General features: G+C 44.1%; 2 protein-coding genes across 2 annotated transcripts in view; both read left to right on the top strand.

Moving 5' to 3' along the window:
- The first annotated feature begins 952 nt into the window (after positions 1-952).
- On the top strand, positions 953-3,108 carry otos (otospiralin). The gene is made up of 4 exons (XM_035739771.2): positions 953-1,093; positions 1,690-1,758; positions 2,440-2,466; positions 2,609-3,108. The coding sequence occupies exons 2-4, from the start codon at positions 1,698-1,700 to the stop codon at positions 2,794-2,796; spliced, it is 276 nt and encodes a 91-aa protein (XP_035595664.1). The 5' UTR covers positions 953-1,093; positions 1,690-1,697; the 3' UTR covers positions 2,797-3,108.
- A 3,865-nt stretch (positions 3,109-6,973) lies between these two features.
- cops9 (COP9 signalosome subunit 9) overlaps positions 6,974-13,597 on the top strand; it is a 10,365-nt gene continuing 3,741 nt past the window's right edge. The window contains exons 1-2 of the mRNA XM_052483671.1: positions 6,974-7,166; positions 7,604-7,676. Of these exons, the coding sequence (XP_052339631.1) occupies positions 7,104-7,166; positions 7,604-7,676 (136 nt within the window). The 5' untranslated portion in view covers positions 6,974-7,103. The remainder of the gene's footprint in view (positions 7,167-7,603; positions 7,677-13,597) is intronic.

Here is a 13,597-nt window from a genome sequence, read left to right on the forward strand (position 1 = left end):
TTTTATCTCCCATCTTTGGGATCTGTATTTTTTTTTTCTCAGACATTTAGGCCAGTGTTAAAATTGTAGGCTTACTTAAAGTTCAGTAGCAGTTGTTTTGATGTACCTTTTAATAAATTATTGTAACTTTATGGCAGGATTGCTTTAGGTGTCTAGAGTATATCTGGAGAGAGACAGAGAGGAATATTTTGTTTTTGTTGTCTCTGATGTGTCTATCATGGCTACCCATGTATTTCCATGGAAATATAAAGTTTATTTGGAAAGTAATAAATATATATATTTTTAAAAGCAGTCATGATTTGCGTGAATTTAATATACTAACTATTACTCTGGTTAAAAATATGAAATGCTATTCCATTTGGTGAAGAGCACCTTGTTTAGAACTCAAAACTCAAAGTTTAGGACTTGAGACTTGACTTGGGACTTGTCGGTCTTCACTTGAGACTTGACTCAGACTTGAGTGCTAAGACTTGAGACTTACTTGTAACTTGTAAAACAATGACTTGGTCCCACCTCTGCTACCTACAGATGTAGGATATTAATTTGATAACATTTTGTTTGCTTAGAATTTTCATTTTCACTTTGAAATTTCAGACTTGATTTGCCCGAATGGAAAATGTATTAACCCTTACAAAATGGTCCATTAATTATAATCCACATAGTCATTTGAATATACTGTTGCTGCAGGATTATTTTCCTGCTGTAGCAAACTGGCTCAAATTAAGATCCTACAGTCGTACCATCTAAGTTCTACTATCTATCTATCACATGATTTTATATTTATAGACTTTGCAGACTGTAGTGGTAGACCTGTTAGTTTATAATGTGGTTTGATTGATTTAATGTCAAGCTATGTAACAATGGTGATGGTTGCTTCATGGGATGAATATAATGCCGACAGCATGAGTTAGTTCTCTGGCCTCAAACTGAAGACGTGTGGTTGTGACAAGGGTATGTGGGGAGGGCTGTGTGTATGTGTGTATTGGGTGGGACGTGTGATCTTATAACAGGATCCTGCTGCTTCATTCCTGCCGTGAGCTTTAGACTCTTCTAGACCCCGAGACAGACAGCACCTCTGGAACGACACACACAGGTAAAAATAACAAGACTCTTCTCACTACAACCCAGTGTTGTTGTTTTGATTCTGATTAATATGTACAGTTCAGAGTTAGTGGTTTAGTTTAGTTTATTTATTTTTTTACAGGGACAGTGCACATTAATCAACGTTTCAGTAAAAGTGACGGTTTTAGCCAGCCGGCTAATTTTCAACCGCAGTCCCTGGGCAGGTTATTAAAAACAATTACAATATAGACAATAGCACCATAGACATAGCAACATAGCAACATAGGACAAGCAAGACATAGCATACAGACAGAACAAAAAGCAGCAAGACAGGGGGGTTTTCTTCAATGAACTCTAGGCTATGTGTATAATATGTGTTTTTACAATGTCCTCTCGGGCCGTTTAGAGTGTTGATTGAGGACCGAGTAGCTGAGAAATGTAACTGTTGTTTATGATTGTATTTTTTTATTTTGTGTATTTATGCATGTGTAGTTTTAAATGTGTATATTGTATCTCAATGTGTATTGTGTCCACAGGGCTCACCTGGAAATTAGACCCTCGACTCAGTGTTGACTCCCTGTGAAAATAAAGTTTAAAACAATTATAATAATGTGTTTGTGTTTTCAGAAGTCAGGATGAAGTTGCTGGTTCAGCTTAGTATTCTCTTCCTCTGTCTCATCACCTGTAAGCTCACTGGTGAGTCTCTCTGCCTCCATTAAAATGAGGCTGCAAATAGAAGTCTCCATCACAGCAGTGTTTCCTTAAACTATTACTAATCATCAGCAACCTCTGGGATACCCTCAGTTATTTTACCTTCTGCTTGCTCTTAGGGGGTTTAGGCCGGGACTGATGTGAAGCATTTGATGTCAAATCTATTAGTAAATAGTGCTATATGTGTAATCCATATTGTGTGTCGTTGTATGTAGTTAATCCATATTAAAGTGCTAGAATAAGTACACAGCATTAGAAGTTAACCGACTCAGAGCTGGAGATAACTATGACTTAATGGTGGATTCAGGAATTACCGCTTTCTGCATACATAAGGAGAGGTGTGTTATGAGAACTGCATGTGGACAAAGAGCACTGTGTGTGTGTGTGTGTGTGTGTGTGTGTGTGTGTGTGTGTGTGTGTGTGTGTGTGTGTGTGTGTGTGTGTGTGTGTGTGTGTGTGTGTGTGTGTGTGTGTGTGTGTGTGTGTGTGTAAACCTAGTGAGGAATAATATTTGAGGAGGAAGGAAGAAAGTTTCTTCAGGTATCCCAGAGTCCCCAGGGAGGGGCTAATTTTTCCGAACTCTCAATCCCTTCTTTGTGTGTGGAATACGTGAAATGCTCCAGAATGCTAAACTTCTCTCCATCTCTCCCCCTCTCCTCTTTACAGATGCCAGAGCCTTCACCCCTGAAGGAGGTAAAATAGACACACACACACAAACACAGAGACCTTCTGTAGCATGTGCTGATAGGCCCTACATGATTATTATATTATGTAGACTTCCTTGGGGTTGTCAGTCAGTGAGTGTTGTGATTTGTTTTTGTCTGTGTGTCTGTAGTTCCATATGATGAGCCCCCGGCAGTCCCATACTGGCCCTACACCACCTCAGACTTCTGGCACTACGTAGAGTACTTCAGGTCTATTGGAGCCTACAACCACATCAATGAAATGGCCCGGGCCTTCTATGCTCACCAACACCTGGGAGACACACTGGGATATGAGACCAACGAGGGACATGAACATTGAGGAGAGAGAGAGGGAGGGTAGAGGGAGAATGAGATCGAGAAGGTGGGGAGAGGGGCAGGAAGGGAGAAAATAGGGGGAGAATATAAGGAGAGGGGGAGGGAGGAAAAGAGGGCAACATAAGGATAAGTCATATTGTCAATTGAAATGCATTTAAAAAACAAGGTTATATAAATATGTATTTGGACCTATCATTAAATATATGAATGCATCTCACAGATGAGAAGAAAAAAAAAAAATTCCAAACACTGCTATAATCTAAAAAGTTATATCAATGTAATGTGCAATAATAATACATTTTGACAAAAAATGTGATCTCGTTGTCATAATTTACTGTCTTTAATTTGGATACTTGCAAGGATTGAAATGTAATAGGGATTTTGTATGTGGAATTGTCACAAAATATAGATTTATTTTACAATTACCTATGAGTTTCCAATCCTAGGTATGTTACTCCTTTCATCACCTGGGTGTTTGTCCAATATTTTACATAGTTTTATCTACATTTTAGCCAACCTTCAATCTCTACCTACACCCAAACCACCGGTTGATTCCTTGTGACAGTCTCTACCGACACCCAAACCACCGGTTGATTCCTTGTGACAATCTCTACCTACACCCAAACCACCGGTTGATTCCTTGTGACAATCTCTACCTACACCCAAACCACCGGTTGATTCCTTGTGACAATCTCTACCTACACCCAAACCACCGGTTGATTCCTTGTGACAATCTCTACCTACACCCAAACCACCGGTTGATTCCTTGTGACAATCTCTACCTACACCCAAACCACCGGTTGATTCCTTGTGACAATCTCTACCTACACCCAAACCACCGGTTGATTCCTTGTGACAGTCGAGCCCATTATATTGTTACCAAAAACAAAAGTGGTGTTACGAGAAAAGGAGATGAGTGTAGAGCAGGGCTCTCCAATCATGTTCCTGGAGAGCTACCCTCCTGTAGGTTTACCCTTTAAATGTAACTAACCTAATTCAGCTACTCAACCAGCCAATTCTTAGAATCAGGTGGGCTAGATTAGGGTTGGAGTGAAAACGTACAGGATGGTAGCTCTCCAGGAACAGGGTTGAAGAGCCCTGGTGTAGAGGCAAGCGGTGGTGAGGAAGATTGGTGTCAAGCACAAAAAGAAAGAAAAAAATTACTCTGGTAGGTCACAAATGGAACTTGACAAGAGTGAGAATGAATTACCTGTGGAGGCAGGTAATCATCGCTATGATGACAAAGATGATTCTGGCCCGGTGGGAGTGAGATGCTTGGAATGAATGGATCCTTGCCATCTGGCTGGTCCATATGTGGTGTCAGGTTGGGTGGAGAAGAGGTTGGGGACTGTGGAGTCTGTGAAAGTAACTCAAAGTGGACTTGTGATGATTTTTTGCATTTCTTCCATCCAGAAGGAGAAGGCACTCTGCACCATGTGCCTCGGGAAAAGAATGGACTTAAAGGTCCTCTCTGTTGGCCTTCAATAAGTCAATATATTCACCTTGTCAGCGTAAAATAAGTATGCTATGGGCTATGCAGAGCCGAGGTCGGGTCCATTCAGGTCTATCAGCTGTAGTTACATAGACCCGAGACCTGATGTCAATCAAACAGGACCTGACCAGGACCTGAGGAAAAAGTTAGAATTTTGGACCCACTTAGGTCCCGGGTTGGGTCTCGGGGATTCGGGTTCAGGTGGACCCATGAAGATGGCAACTGTGACAGTCTGCTGTGACTGCGGAGGCAGTGAAGAGAGTAGTAGAGGAAGATGGGTCCAGGGCGAGGGATCCTAAGAGGCTCCCTGTGAGTAGACCGAGGCCAATAGAGAGTGATAGGAATAACGTGCTTCTTCAGTAAGGTTGGTTTCTTAGCATTCATAACCAATGGTTATCAACCTTACTGCAGAAATGGAACCTAAATCACAGAATATAGATGTGGTGGCAGCTGCAGAGAGGTTCTTGGGTGTACAGAATTTTACTGCAGAAGAGTTACAAGGTGTGCTGAAGGATAGCGTCCCGTACTCTCAGGCTGCCGGGCTGGTGTAGGATCAGATAGGGCCAAGTAGTGGAATAATGGTGAGGTTTTAATGGGTGTAGTTGATAGGGATGAATGGGGAGGCCTTGACCCACCTCACACTCCAGTACAGTAGGTGGCGGTGTATGCAAATTTAAAGAAGAATGTCACATTCATCGTAAGGATCGGACCAAGGCGCAGCGTGAGTAGAGTTCCACATAATTTTAATACATCGAAACTCAATGAACAAAACAACCAAACAAAACGTGAAGCTACTGATGTGCACTAAGGCAACTATACATAGACAAGATCCCACACCAGAAAGTGGGGAAAAGGGCTGCCTAAATATGATATCCAATCAGAGACAATGATAAACAGCTGTCTCTGATTGGGAACCATATCAGGCCAACATAGAAATACAAAACATAGAATGTACAAAAACTAGAGTACCCACCCTAGTCACAACCTGACCTAACCAAAATATATAAAAAAAACAGGGATATCAAAGGTCAGGGCGTGACAAAGAATAAGAAGAAGTGGCGTTGATCTATGCTAGGGGAAACTTTGATGGGGAGGCTGATTGTCGGGAACTTGTTGTTGGAAGATGGCGGAAGCAGATGTTCTGTTTGAATCAGATGGCGTGTCGAGTGGAGATGAGAAGAATTGGAATACAGTGGCGAATACATAAGGAAATTAGAGAAGTAAAATAGCAGTGTAATCTTGTAAATCCAAGCCTAGTTTTTTTTTTAATGGTCGGAGTAAGGGTTTTTGATCGATGGAGTTACCTGAGAGATCCGTTTGTAGTCTCTATGAAAATCGCGGATGCATTGGGTAAGGTGGTGTTGGTGAGAGTAACGAGAAGTGGCCTCAAGAAAATATCAGAAAACCCATGCATGTGAAAAGTGTATGTAGACGGGAGGAGTATCATATGCCAGCTAAATCTAAATGCTGCAATTGTGGTAGTGAACATGCACCCAAATTCCTGAAGTTTCCTGTTCGGGTGAAGGAGACAGGGGTGGCAAGAATAAGGCCTGTCCAGAATGTCTCCTATTCGGAGGAAGCGAGAAGAGTGGAAGAAAGGAGTGAAGTTGAAGAAATAATGTTAGTAGGTGTAGAGACACTAGAGGGATACTGTCATCCCGCATGCTAAGGTGGACTTTGTTGTATTTATTGCATTGGTTTTCAACTGCACAGCGCAAACAGAGAGAAAATCTGAGAAAATAGTCATCAATGTGAGTGCGGCTGAGGCATTACAAGGAATCCTGTCGATTAATGCTTCGTCCTCACAGGCCCCTGAGCCTGTGTATGGATGTGTTTTGAATTGTGACTGAAGGAGTGGGCTTATTTATTTATTTATGTTACATTTTGTATGATGTTATTTTTGTTTCGCTACCCTGTACAGTAGGTGGAGGCAATACACCAACCTTAAAGAAGAAGAAGTGAGTAGGCTCAAATTACATGTCAGCAGTGAATAGTTTATCATCTGGTAAATCTCATAGGAGTGACCTACTATTGGAGGCATTCATGGTATTATAGAGAATTGAGAGACTGGGTGTAGTCGTGAGATTCTGCTGGGTCCCAGCACATTCGGGTGTGGAAGGGAATTAAGTTGTAGACCAGATAGTTAAAGAGCTTTGAAACAAGATATAATTGATATGAATGTTCCACTGGGTAGTGATGAGGCCAAATGTAAGATCAGAGCCATTTTGATAGATGTGTGGCAGAAGAGATGGGACTCTGAGCCCAAGGGACGGCATTTATATGAAAGAAAGGTCGGTGGACCAAGATTAAAAAGTCAGATTAGGAAGGAAGAGGTGGTGTTTGCTCGATTACACCGAGGACATTGTACTCATCATTACATCTGGTTGGCAAGCATGTGAATGGTTTGTGTCTGGAGTGTATTGTTGATGAAACAGTAGAGCATGTGTTATTATATTGTTGTTAGTATGTTGAGAAAGATTGAAGTGTAGGGTCATTGAGGTTGAACGGGTTTGAGGGGGGGTGGTGGTGGAAGGGATTTGGGGATGGTCTATTAGAAGTTAGTAGGGCTCTTTTTTATTTTCTCAGAAATACTGCTTTAGGTAGGAGGATTTAGAAATGTGGAGCTAATGTTGTAAAACCGTGATTGACCACACACTTCAGCACAGTAGGTGGCGGCATGCACCTTTAACGGTTGTTTTCGGGCCGCCATATATCATAGAAGAAGAAAGGTCCGATTTGTTTTGTTTACTTTGACAGAAAACAGCTTGGTAGCTAACGTTAATATTCATTGCGGTAACTCGTCAAAGACAGAAACGATCATGAAACCAGCGGTGGACGAGATGTTCCCTGAAGGCGCCGGGCCTTATGTGGATCTAGACGAGGTTAGTAATCATCAGGTTACACGAAAGAATCACCGACCTAGCTAGCTTACGTTACCATGTTAACGCCAACGGTCATCTAGCCACCTACAGTAACTACAGTAAGTGACTCGGAGACAAAAAACGCCCGCTGTTATCCAGTCATCTTGTTCAACACACAGTTGTTGGGAACTTGCTACTTCTAACGTTAGCTAGCTAATTTTAGAAGGCATATATCTGCATTTTGTCAGAGGCTAGAATGTTGTGTAGCTGTAGCGTTAGCACATATAACGTTAGTTGTCTTTGACCTAACGTTAGCCAGTTACACGGTTACCCTTTTGTCTGTAGACTGAACGAACTGTCTTTGATTTATTGTACTTTTCGTGTTGAGCTCATATGTGTTTTAAGTACGTTGATAAATGGCTAACATTATGAAACTGTACCTGGTGTGTGTTCTTCAGGCAGGGGGCAGCAGCGGTCTGCTCATGGACCTGGCAGCAAATGAGAAAGCAGTGCACTCAGACTTCTTCAACGGTGAGATACACACACACACACACACACACACACACACACACACACACACACACACACACACACACACACACACACACACTAACACGGTAGGCAGGGCAGGAGGCAAGAATAGACCCGTTTTTCTCAAACCTATTCTTGAGTAACTCTAGTCATTACACTTATTTGTTATATTCCGATACTAGAATTCCTGATTTAATCTAATAGAGTGCTGATCACCTGTTGAATCAGGTGTATTGCTGCGGGAATAGATCAAATAAGTGGAATGGCTGGAGAATAGGTTCGGGGAGACACTGGGCTAGACTGTGTAGAGGTGGCAGGGTAGCCTAGTGTTTAGAGCGTTGGACTAGGAACCGGAAGGATGCAAGTTCAAACCCCCAAGCTGACAAGGTACTAATCTGTCGTTCAGCCCCTGAACCCACTGTTCCTAGGCCATCATTGAAAATAAGAATTTGTTCTTAACTGACTTGCCTGGTTAAATAAAGGTAAAATTTAAATAAAATTAAATGTCAAGGATCTATGTGACTAGGGAGGGGTCTACTAAAAGTGTTCTGTGTAGGGATGTGCATCTTTCCCTTTCAAGACGGTTCCATACATATCTAGATACATGGGCTCCTATACGATACAGGAAAGATATGTTTTAGTTCGTTTGAAAGTAATCGATTCGGTATAATGTGATACGATGCACTACATTTGTTTTGCATAAACACATTCATTTCCCATTCTAAATTCAAATCTACTCCTGATAAAGCGTGTGTGTGTGCGTGCGTGTGCGTGTGTGTGTGTGTGTGTGTAAATTATATATGTCTATGGTGCATGTACTACGTAGGCACCTGAGCTGAGTCATAAGGGAGACCAGGCATCTACCACCCCACTATCAGATTAGTTTTTTGTCCCCACTTTGGTTCTGAAATCACCATCACCCACATTAACTTGTCCTTTTTGCAGATTAAGTGTTTGAGCTAGTAATGGATCAATATTTATCATTTACAAATGCGCTATGACATAGCCAATGAATATATAGCACAATTTTGGATTTCACCCGATCTCATTTGGACGTTTTACGGAGAGATCTTTTCGTTTCTGTCATGCAAAAGTGCTCGTCACCCAATGTGTAGCTACACACAGTTGAAGTCAAACGTTTAGCCAAATAAATTTAAACTCAGTTTTTGACAATTCCTTACATTTAATCCTGGTAAAAAATTCCCTATTTTAGGTCAGTTTGGATCACCACTTTATTTTAAGAATGTGAAATGTCAGAATAATAGTAGACAATGATTTATTTCAGCTTTAATTTTTTTCATCACATTCCAAGTGGGCCAGAAGTTTACATACACTCAATTAGTATTTGGTAGCATAGCCTTTACATTGTTTAACTTGGGTCAAACATTTTGGGTAGTCTTCCACAAACTTTCCCACAATAAGTTGTGTGAATTTTGGCCCATTCCTCCTGACAGAGCTGTTGTAACGGAGTTAGGTTTGTAGGCCTCCTTGCTCGCACACGCTTTTTCAGTTCTGTCCACAAATTTTCTATAGGATTGAGGTCAGAGCTTTGTGATGGCCACTCCAATACCTTGACTTTGTTGTCCTTAAGCCATTTTGCCACAACTTTGGAAGTATGCTTGTGGTCATTGTCCATTTGGAAGACCCATTCGCTACCAAGTTTTAACTTCCTGACTGATGTCTTGAGATGCTGCTTCAATATATCCACATAATTTTCCTCCCTCATGATGCCATCTATTTTGTGAAGTGCACCAGTCCCTCCTGCAGCAAAGCACCCACACAACATGATGCTGCCACCCCGTTCTTCACTGTTGGGATGGTGTTCTTCGGCTTGCAACATTATGGCCAAACAGTTCTATTTTTGTTTCATCAGACCAGACAACATTTCTCCAAAAAGTACGATCTTTGTCCCCATGTGCAGTTGCAAACCGTAGTCTGGCGGGTTTGGAGCAGTGGCTTCTTCCTTGCTGAGCAGCCTTTCAGGTTATGTCGATATAGGACTCGTTTTACTGTGGATATAAATATGTTTGTACCCGTTTCCTCCAGCATCTTCACAAGGTCCTTTGCTGTTGTTCCAACATCGATTTAAATTGCACCATAGTACGTTAATCTCTAGGAGACAGAACGCGTCTCCTTCCTGAGCGGTATGACGGCTACGTGGTCCCATGATGTTTATAATTGCATACTATTGTTTGTACAGATGAACATGGTACCTTCAGGCGTTTGGAAATTGCTCCCAAGGATGAACCAGACTTGTGGAGGTCTACAATTTCTTTTTTGAGGTCTTGGCTGATTTCTTTTGATTTTCTCATGATGTCAAGCAAAGAGGCACTGAGTTCGAAGGTAGGCTTTGATATACATCCACAGGTACACCTCCAATTGACTAAAATTATGTCAATTTGCCTATCAGAAGCTTCTAAAGCCATAACATCATTTTCTGGTATGTTCCAATCTGTTTAAAGGCACAGTCACTTTAGTGTATGTAAACCTCTGACCCACTGGAATTGTCATACAGTGAAATAATCTGTTTGTAAACAATTGTTGGAGAAATGACTTGTGTCATGCACAAAGTAGATGTCCTAACCGACTTGCCAAAACTATAGTTTGTTAACAAGAAATTTGTGGAGTGTTTGAAAAATGACTCCAACATAAGTGTATGTAAACTTCCGACTTCAACTGTATATATATATATATTTTTTAAAGACAAATAATATTTTTCGAAAATCAAATGTTATTTGCTACACAACAGGTAGTAGACCTTACAGTGAAATGACACTGATTGTGTAAATCCAAACAATTGCTGATGAACCTGAATAATCCAAATAAAGTCGGTTCTAAGCCCCGTTCAGAGTTCTGTCTCCCATTCTTTTTGTTCTCTCCGGTAAAACACTATTTTTAACAGCACATAGATAACAATAACCTAGCAAATGACACCGGTTGTCACTCCACTAATAAAGCCAGATATCACTCAAACTGTTTAAGCATTTGAATGCTGAAGAACAGGCCGCCTACCTGGTGTTGGTCAGCGAGCAGGGCACAGTGTGCAGGCAGTTTGACTAGGCTACTGGTATTACCTGGGGTTGTTGCCTGGGGTTGTTGCCTGGGGTTGTTGTCTGGGGTTGTTGTCTGGGGTTGTTGTCTGGGGTTGTTGCCTGGGGTTGTTGTCTGGGGTTGTTGTCTGGGGTTGTTGTCTGGGGTTGTTGCCTGGGGTTGTTGCCTGGGGTTGTTGCCTGGGGTTGTTGTCTGGGGTTGTTGTCTGGGGTTGTTGCCTGGGGTTGTTGTCTGGGGTTGTTGTCTGGGGTTGTTGTCTGGGGTTGTTGTCTGGGGTTGTTGCCTGGGGTTGTTGTCTGGGGTTGTTGTCTGGGGTTGTTGTCTGGGGTTGTTGCCTGGGGTTGTTGCCTGGGGTTGTTGCCTGGGGTTGTTGCCTGGGGTTGTTGCCTGGGGTTGTTGCCTGGGGTTGTTGCCTGGGGTTGTTGCCTGGGGTTGTTATCTGGGGTTGTTGCCTGGGGTTGTTGCCTGGGGTTGTTGCCTGGGGTTGTTGCCTGGGGTTGTTGCCTGGGGTTGTTGCCTGGGGTTGTTGCCTGGGGTTGTTGCCTGGGGTTGTTGCCTGGGGTTGTTGCCTGGGGTTGTTGCCTGGGGTTGTTGTCTGGGGTTGTTGTCTGGGGTTGTTGCCTGGGGATGTTACCTGGGGATGTTACCTGGGGTTGTTGTCTGGGGTTGTTACCTGGGGTTGTTGCCTGGGGTTGTTGCCTGGGGTTGTTGCCTGGGGTTGTTGTCTGGGGTTGTTGCCTGGGGTTGTTGCCTGGGGTTGTTGCCTGGGGTTGTTGTCTGGGGTTGTTGTCTGGGGTTGTTGTCTGGGGTTGTTGTCTGGGGTTGTTGTCTGGGGTTGTTGCCTGGGGTTGTTGCCTGGGGTTGTTGCCTGGGGTTGTTGTCTGGGGTTGTTGTCTGGGGTTGTTGTCTGGGGTTGTTGCCTGGGGTTGTTGCCTGGGGTTGTTGCCTGGGGTTGTTGCCTGGGGTTGTTGCCTGGGGTTGTTGCCTGGGGTTGTTGTCTGGGGTTGTTGTCTGGCATGCAAAATGACTTGTAGATCAATGACTGTCAAAGCAGTTCCACACTGAAACAGAGGACGCTTCAGTTGTTACAAAATAATAGAGGTATTTTAGGATGGTAGAAATAACATAATATGTGCAAACACAAATATGTGAACCGGAGATTTACAACATTTGAATCGGTTTTCTGACCATTGCATGCTACATTTGGATCCGTTTGGGATCCGCGATACACTTGCATCCTTAAACATTTGAACCTGGGACTGATGCGTGTTGGTGAATCGTTACATCCCTAGTTCTGTTTGTGTTTGTTTTGCCAACAGGGACGTATCTCAGTAACTAACACACATATTTTTTTTATGTAAACCTCAATTTACACAAACGCAGACACACACCACACAATGTAGCTAATGTGTTTTTCATCTGGCAGTTAGCTACAGGACAAACAGTTTGTCTCAGTAGCACATGACCTAGAAACTGATCATTAAAAAGAGGAAAGGAACGCTAAAGAAGGAGATGTAAGGGGTAGTAGTAGGTGAAGGGGGAATGGCGGAGTAGGAATGGCAGATGAGATGGTTAAGTATGTAAAGTAAGCGAGGAGAGGGGGAGTAGGACAAGGAGGAGAAGAGAGGGGGAGTAGGACAAGGAGGAGAAGAGATGGGAAGGAGGAGAAGAGATGGGGAGGAGGACAAGGAGGAGAAGAGAGGGGGAGGAGGACAAGGAGGAGAAGAGAGGGGGAGGAGGACAAGGAGGAGAAGAGAGGGGGAGGAGGACAAGGAGGAGAAGAGAGGGGGAGGAGGACAAGGAGGAGAAGAGATGGGGAGGAGGACAAGGAGGAGAAGAGAGGGGGAGTAGGACAAGGAGGAGAAGAGAGGGGGAGTAGGACAAGGAGGAGAAGAGATGGGAAGGAGGAGAAGAGATGGGGAGGAGGACAAGGAGGAGAAGAGAGGGGGAGGAGGACAAGGAGGAGAAGAGAGGGGGAGGAGGACAAGGAGGAGAAGAGAGGGGGAGGAGGACAAGGAGGAGAAGAGAGGGGGAGGAGGACAAGGAGGAGAAGAGAGGGGGAGGAGGACAAGGAGGAGAAGAGAGGGGGAGGAGGACAAGGAGGAGAAGAGATGGGGAGTAGGACAAGGAGGAGAAGAGATGGGGAGGAGGACAAGGAGGAGAAGAGAGGGGGAGGAGGACAAGGAGGAGAAGAGAGGGGGAGGAGGACAAGGAGGAGAAGAGAGGGGGAGGAGGACAAGGAGGAGAAGAGATGGGGAGGAGGACAAGGAGGAGAAGAGAGGGGGAGGAAGAGATGGGGAGGAGGAGAGGGGAGGAGGACAAGGAGGAGGACAGGTAGAGGGGGAGGAGAACAAGGAAGAGGGGAGAAGGACAGGTAGAGGAGGAGTAGGACAAGGCATAGAGGAGAGGACAGGTAGAGGGGGAGAAGGACAGGTAGAGGGGGAGGAGAACAACGAGGAGAGGAGAGGGGAGAAGGACAGGTTGAGGGGGAGTAGGACAAGGAGGAGAAGAGAGGGGGAGTAGGACAAGGAGGAGAAGAGAGGGGGAGGAGGACAAGGAGGAGAAGAGAGGGGAGGAGGACAAGGAGGAGAAGAGAGGGGGAGGAGGACAAGGAGGAGAAGAGAGGGGGAGGAGGACAAGGAGGAGAAGAGAGGGGGAGGAGGACAAGGAGGAGAAGAGAGGGGGAGGAGGACAAGGAGGAGAAGAGAGGGGGAGGAGGACAAGGAGGAGAAGAGAGGGGGAGGAGGACAAGGAGGAGAAGAGAGGGGGAGGAGGACAAGGAGGAGAAGAGAGGGGGAGGAGGACAAGGAGGAGAAGAGAGGGGGAGGAGGACAAGGAGGAGAAGAGATGGGGAGGAGGACAAGGAGGAG

Source organism: Oncorhynchus keta, chromosome 28 (genome assembly GCF_023373465.1).
Source record: "Oncorhynchus keta strain PuntledgeMale-10-30-2019 chromosome 28, Oket_V2, whole genome shotgun sequence".
NCBI classification, from domain to species: domain Eukaryota; kingdom Metazoa; phylum Chordata; class Actinopteri; order Salmoniformes; family Salmonidae; genus Oncorhynchus; species Oncorhynchus keta.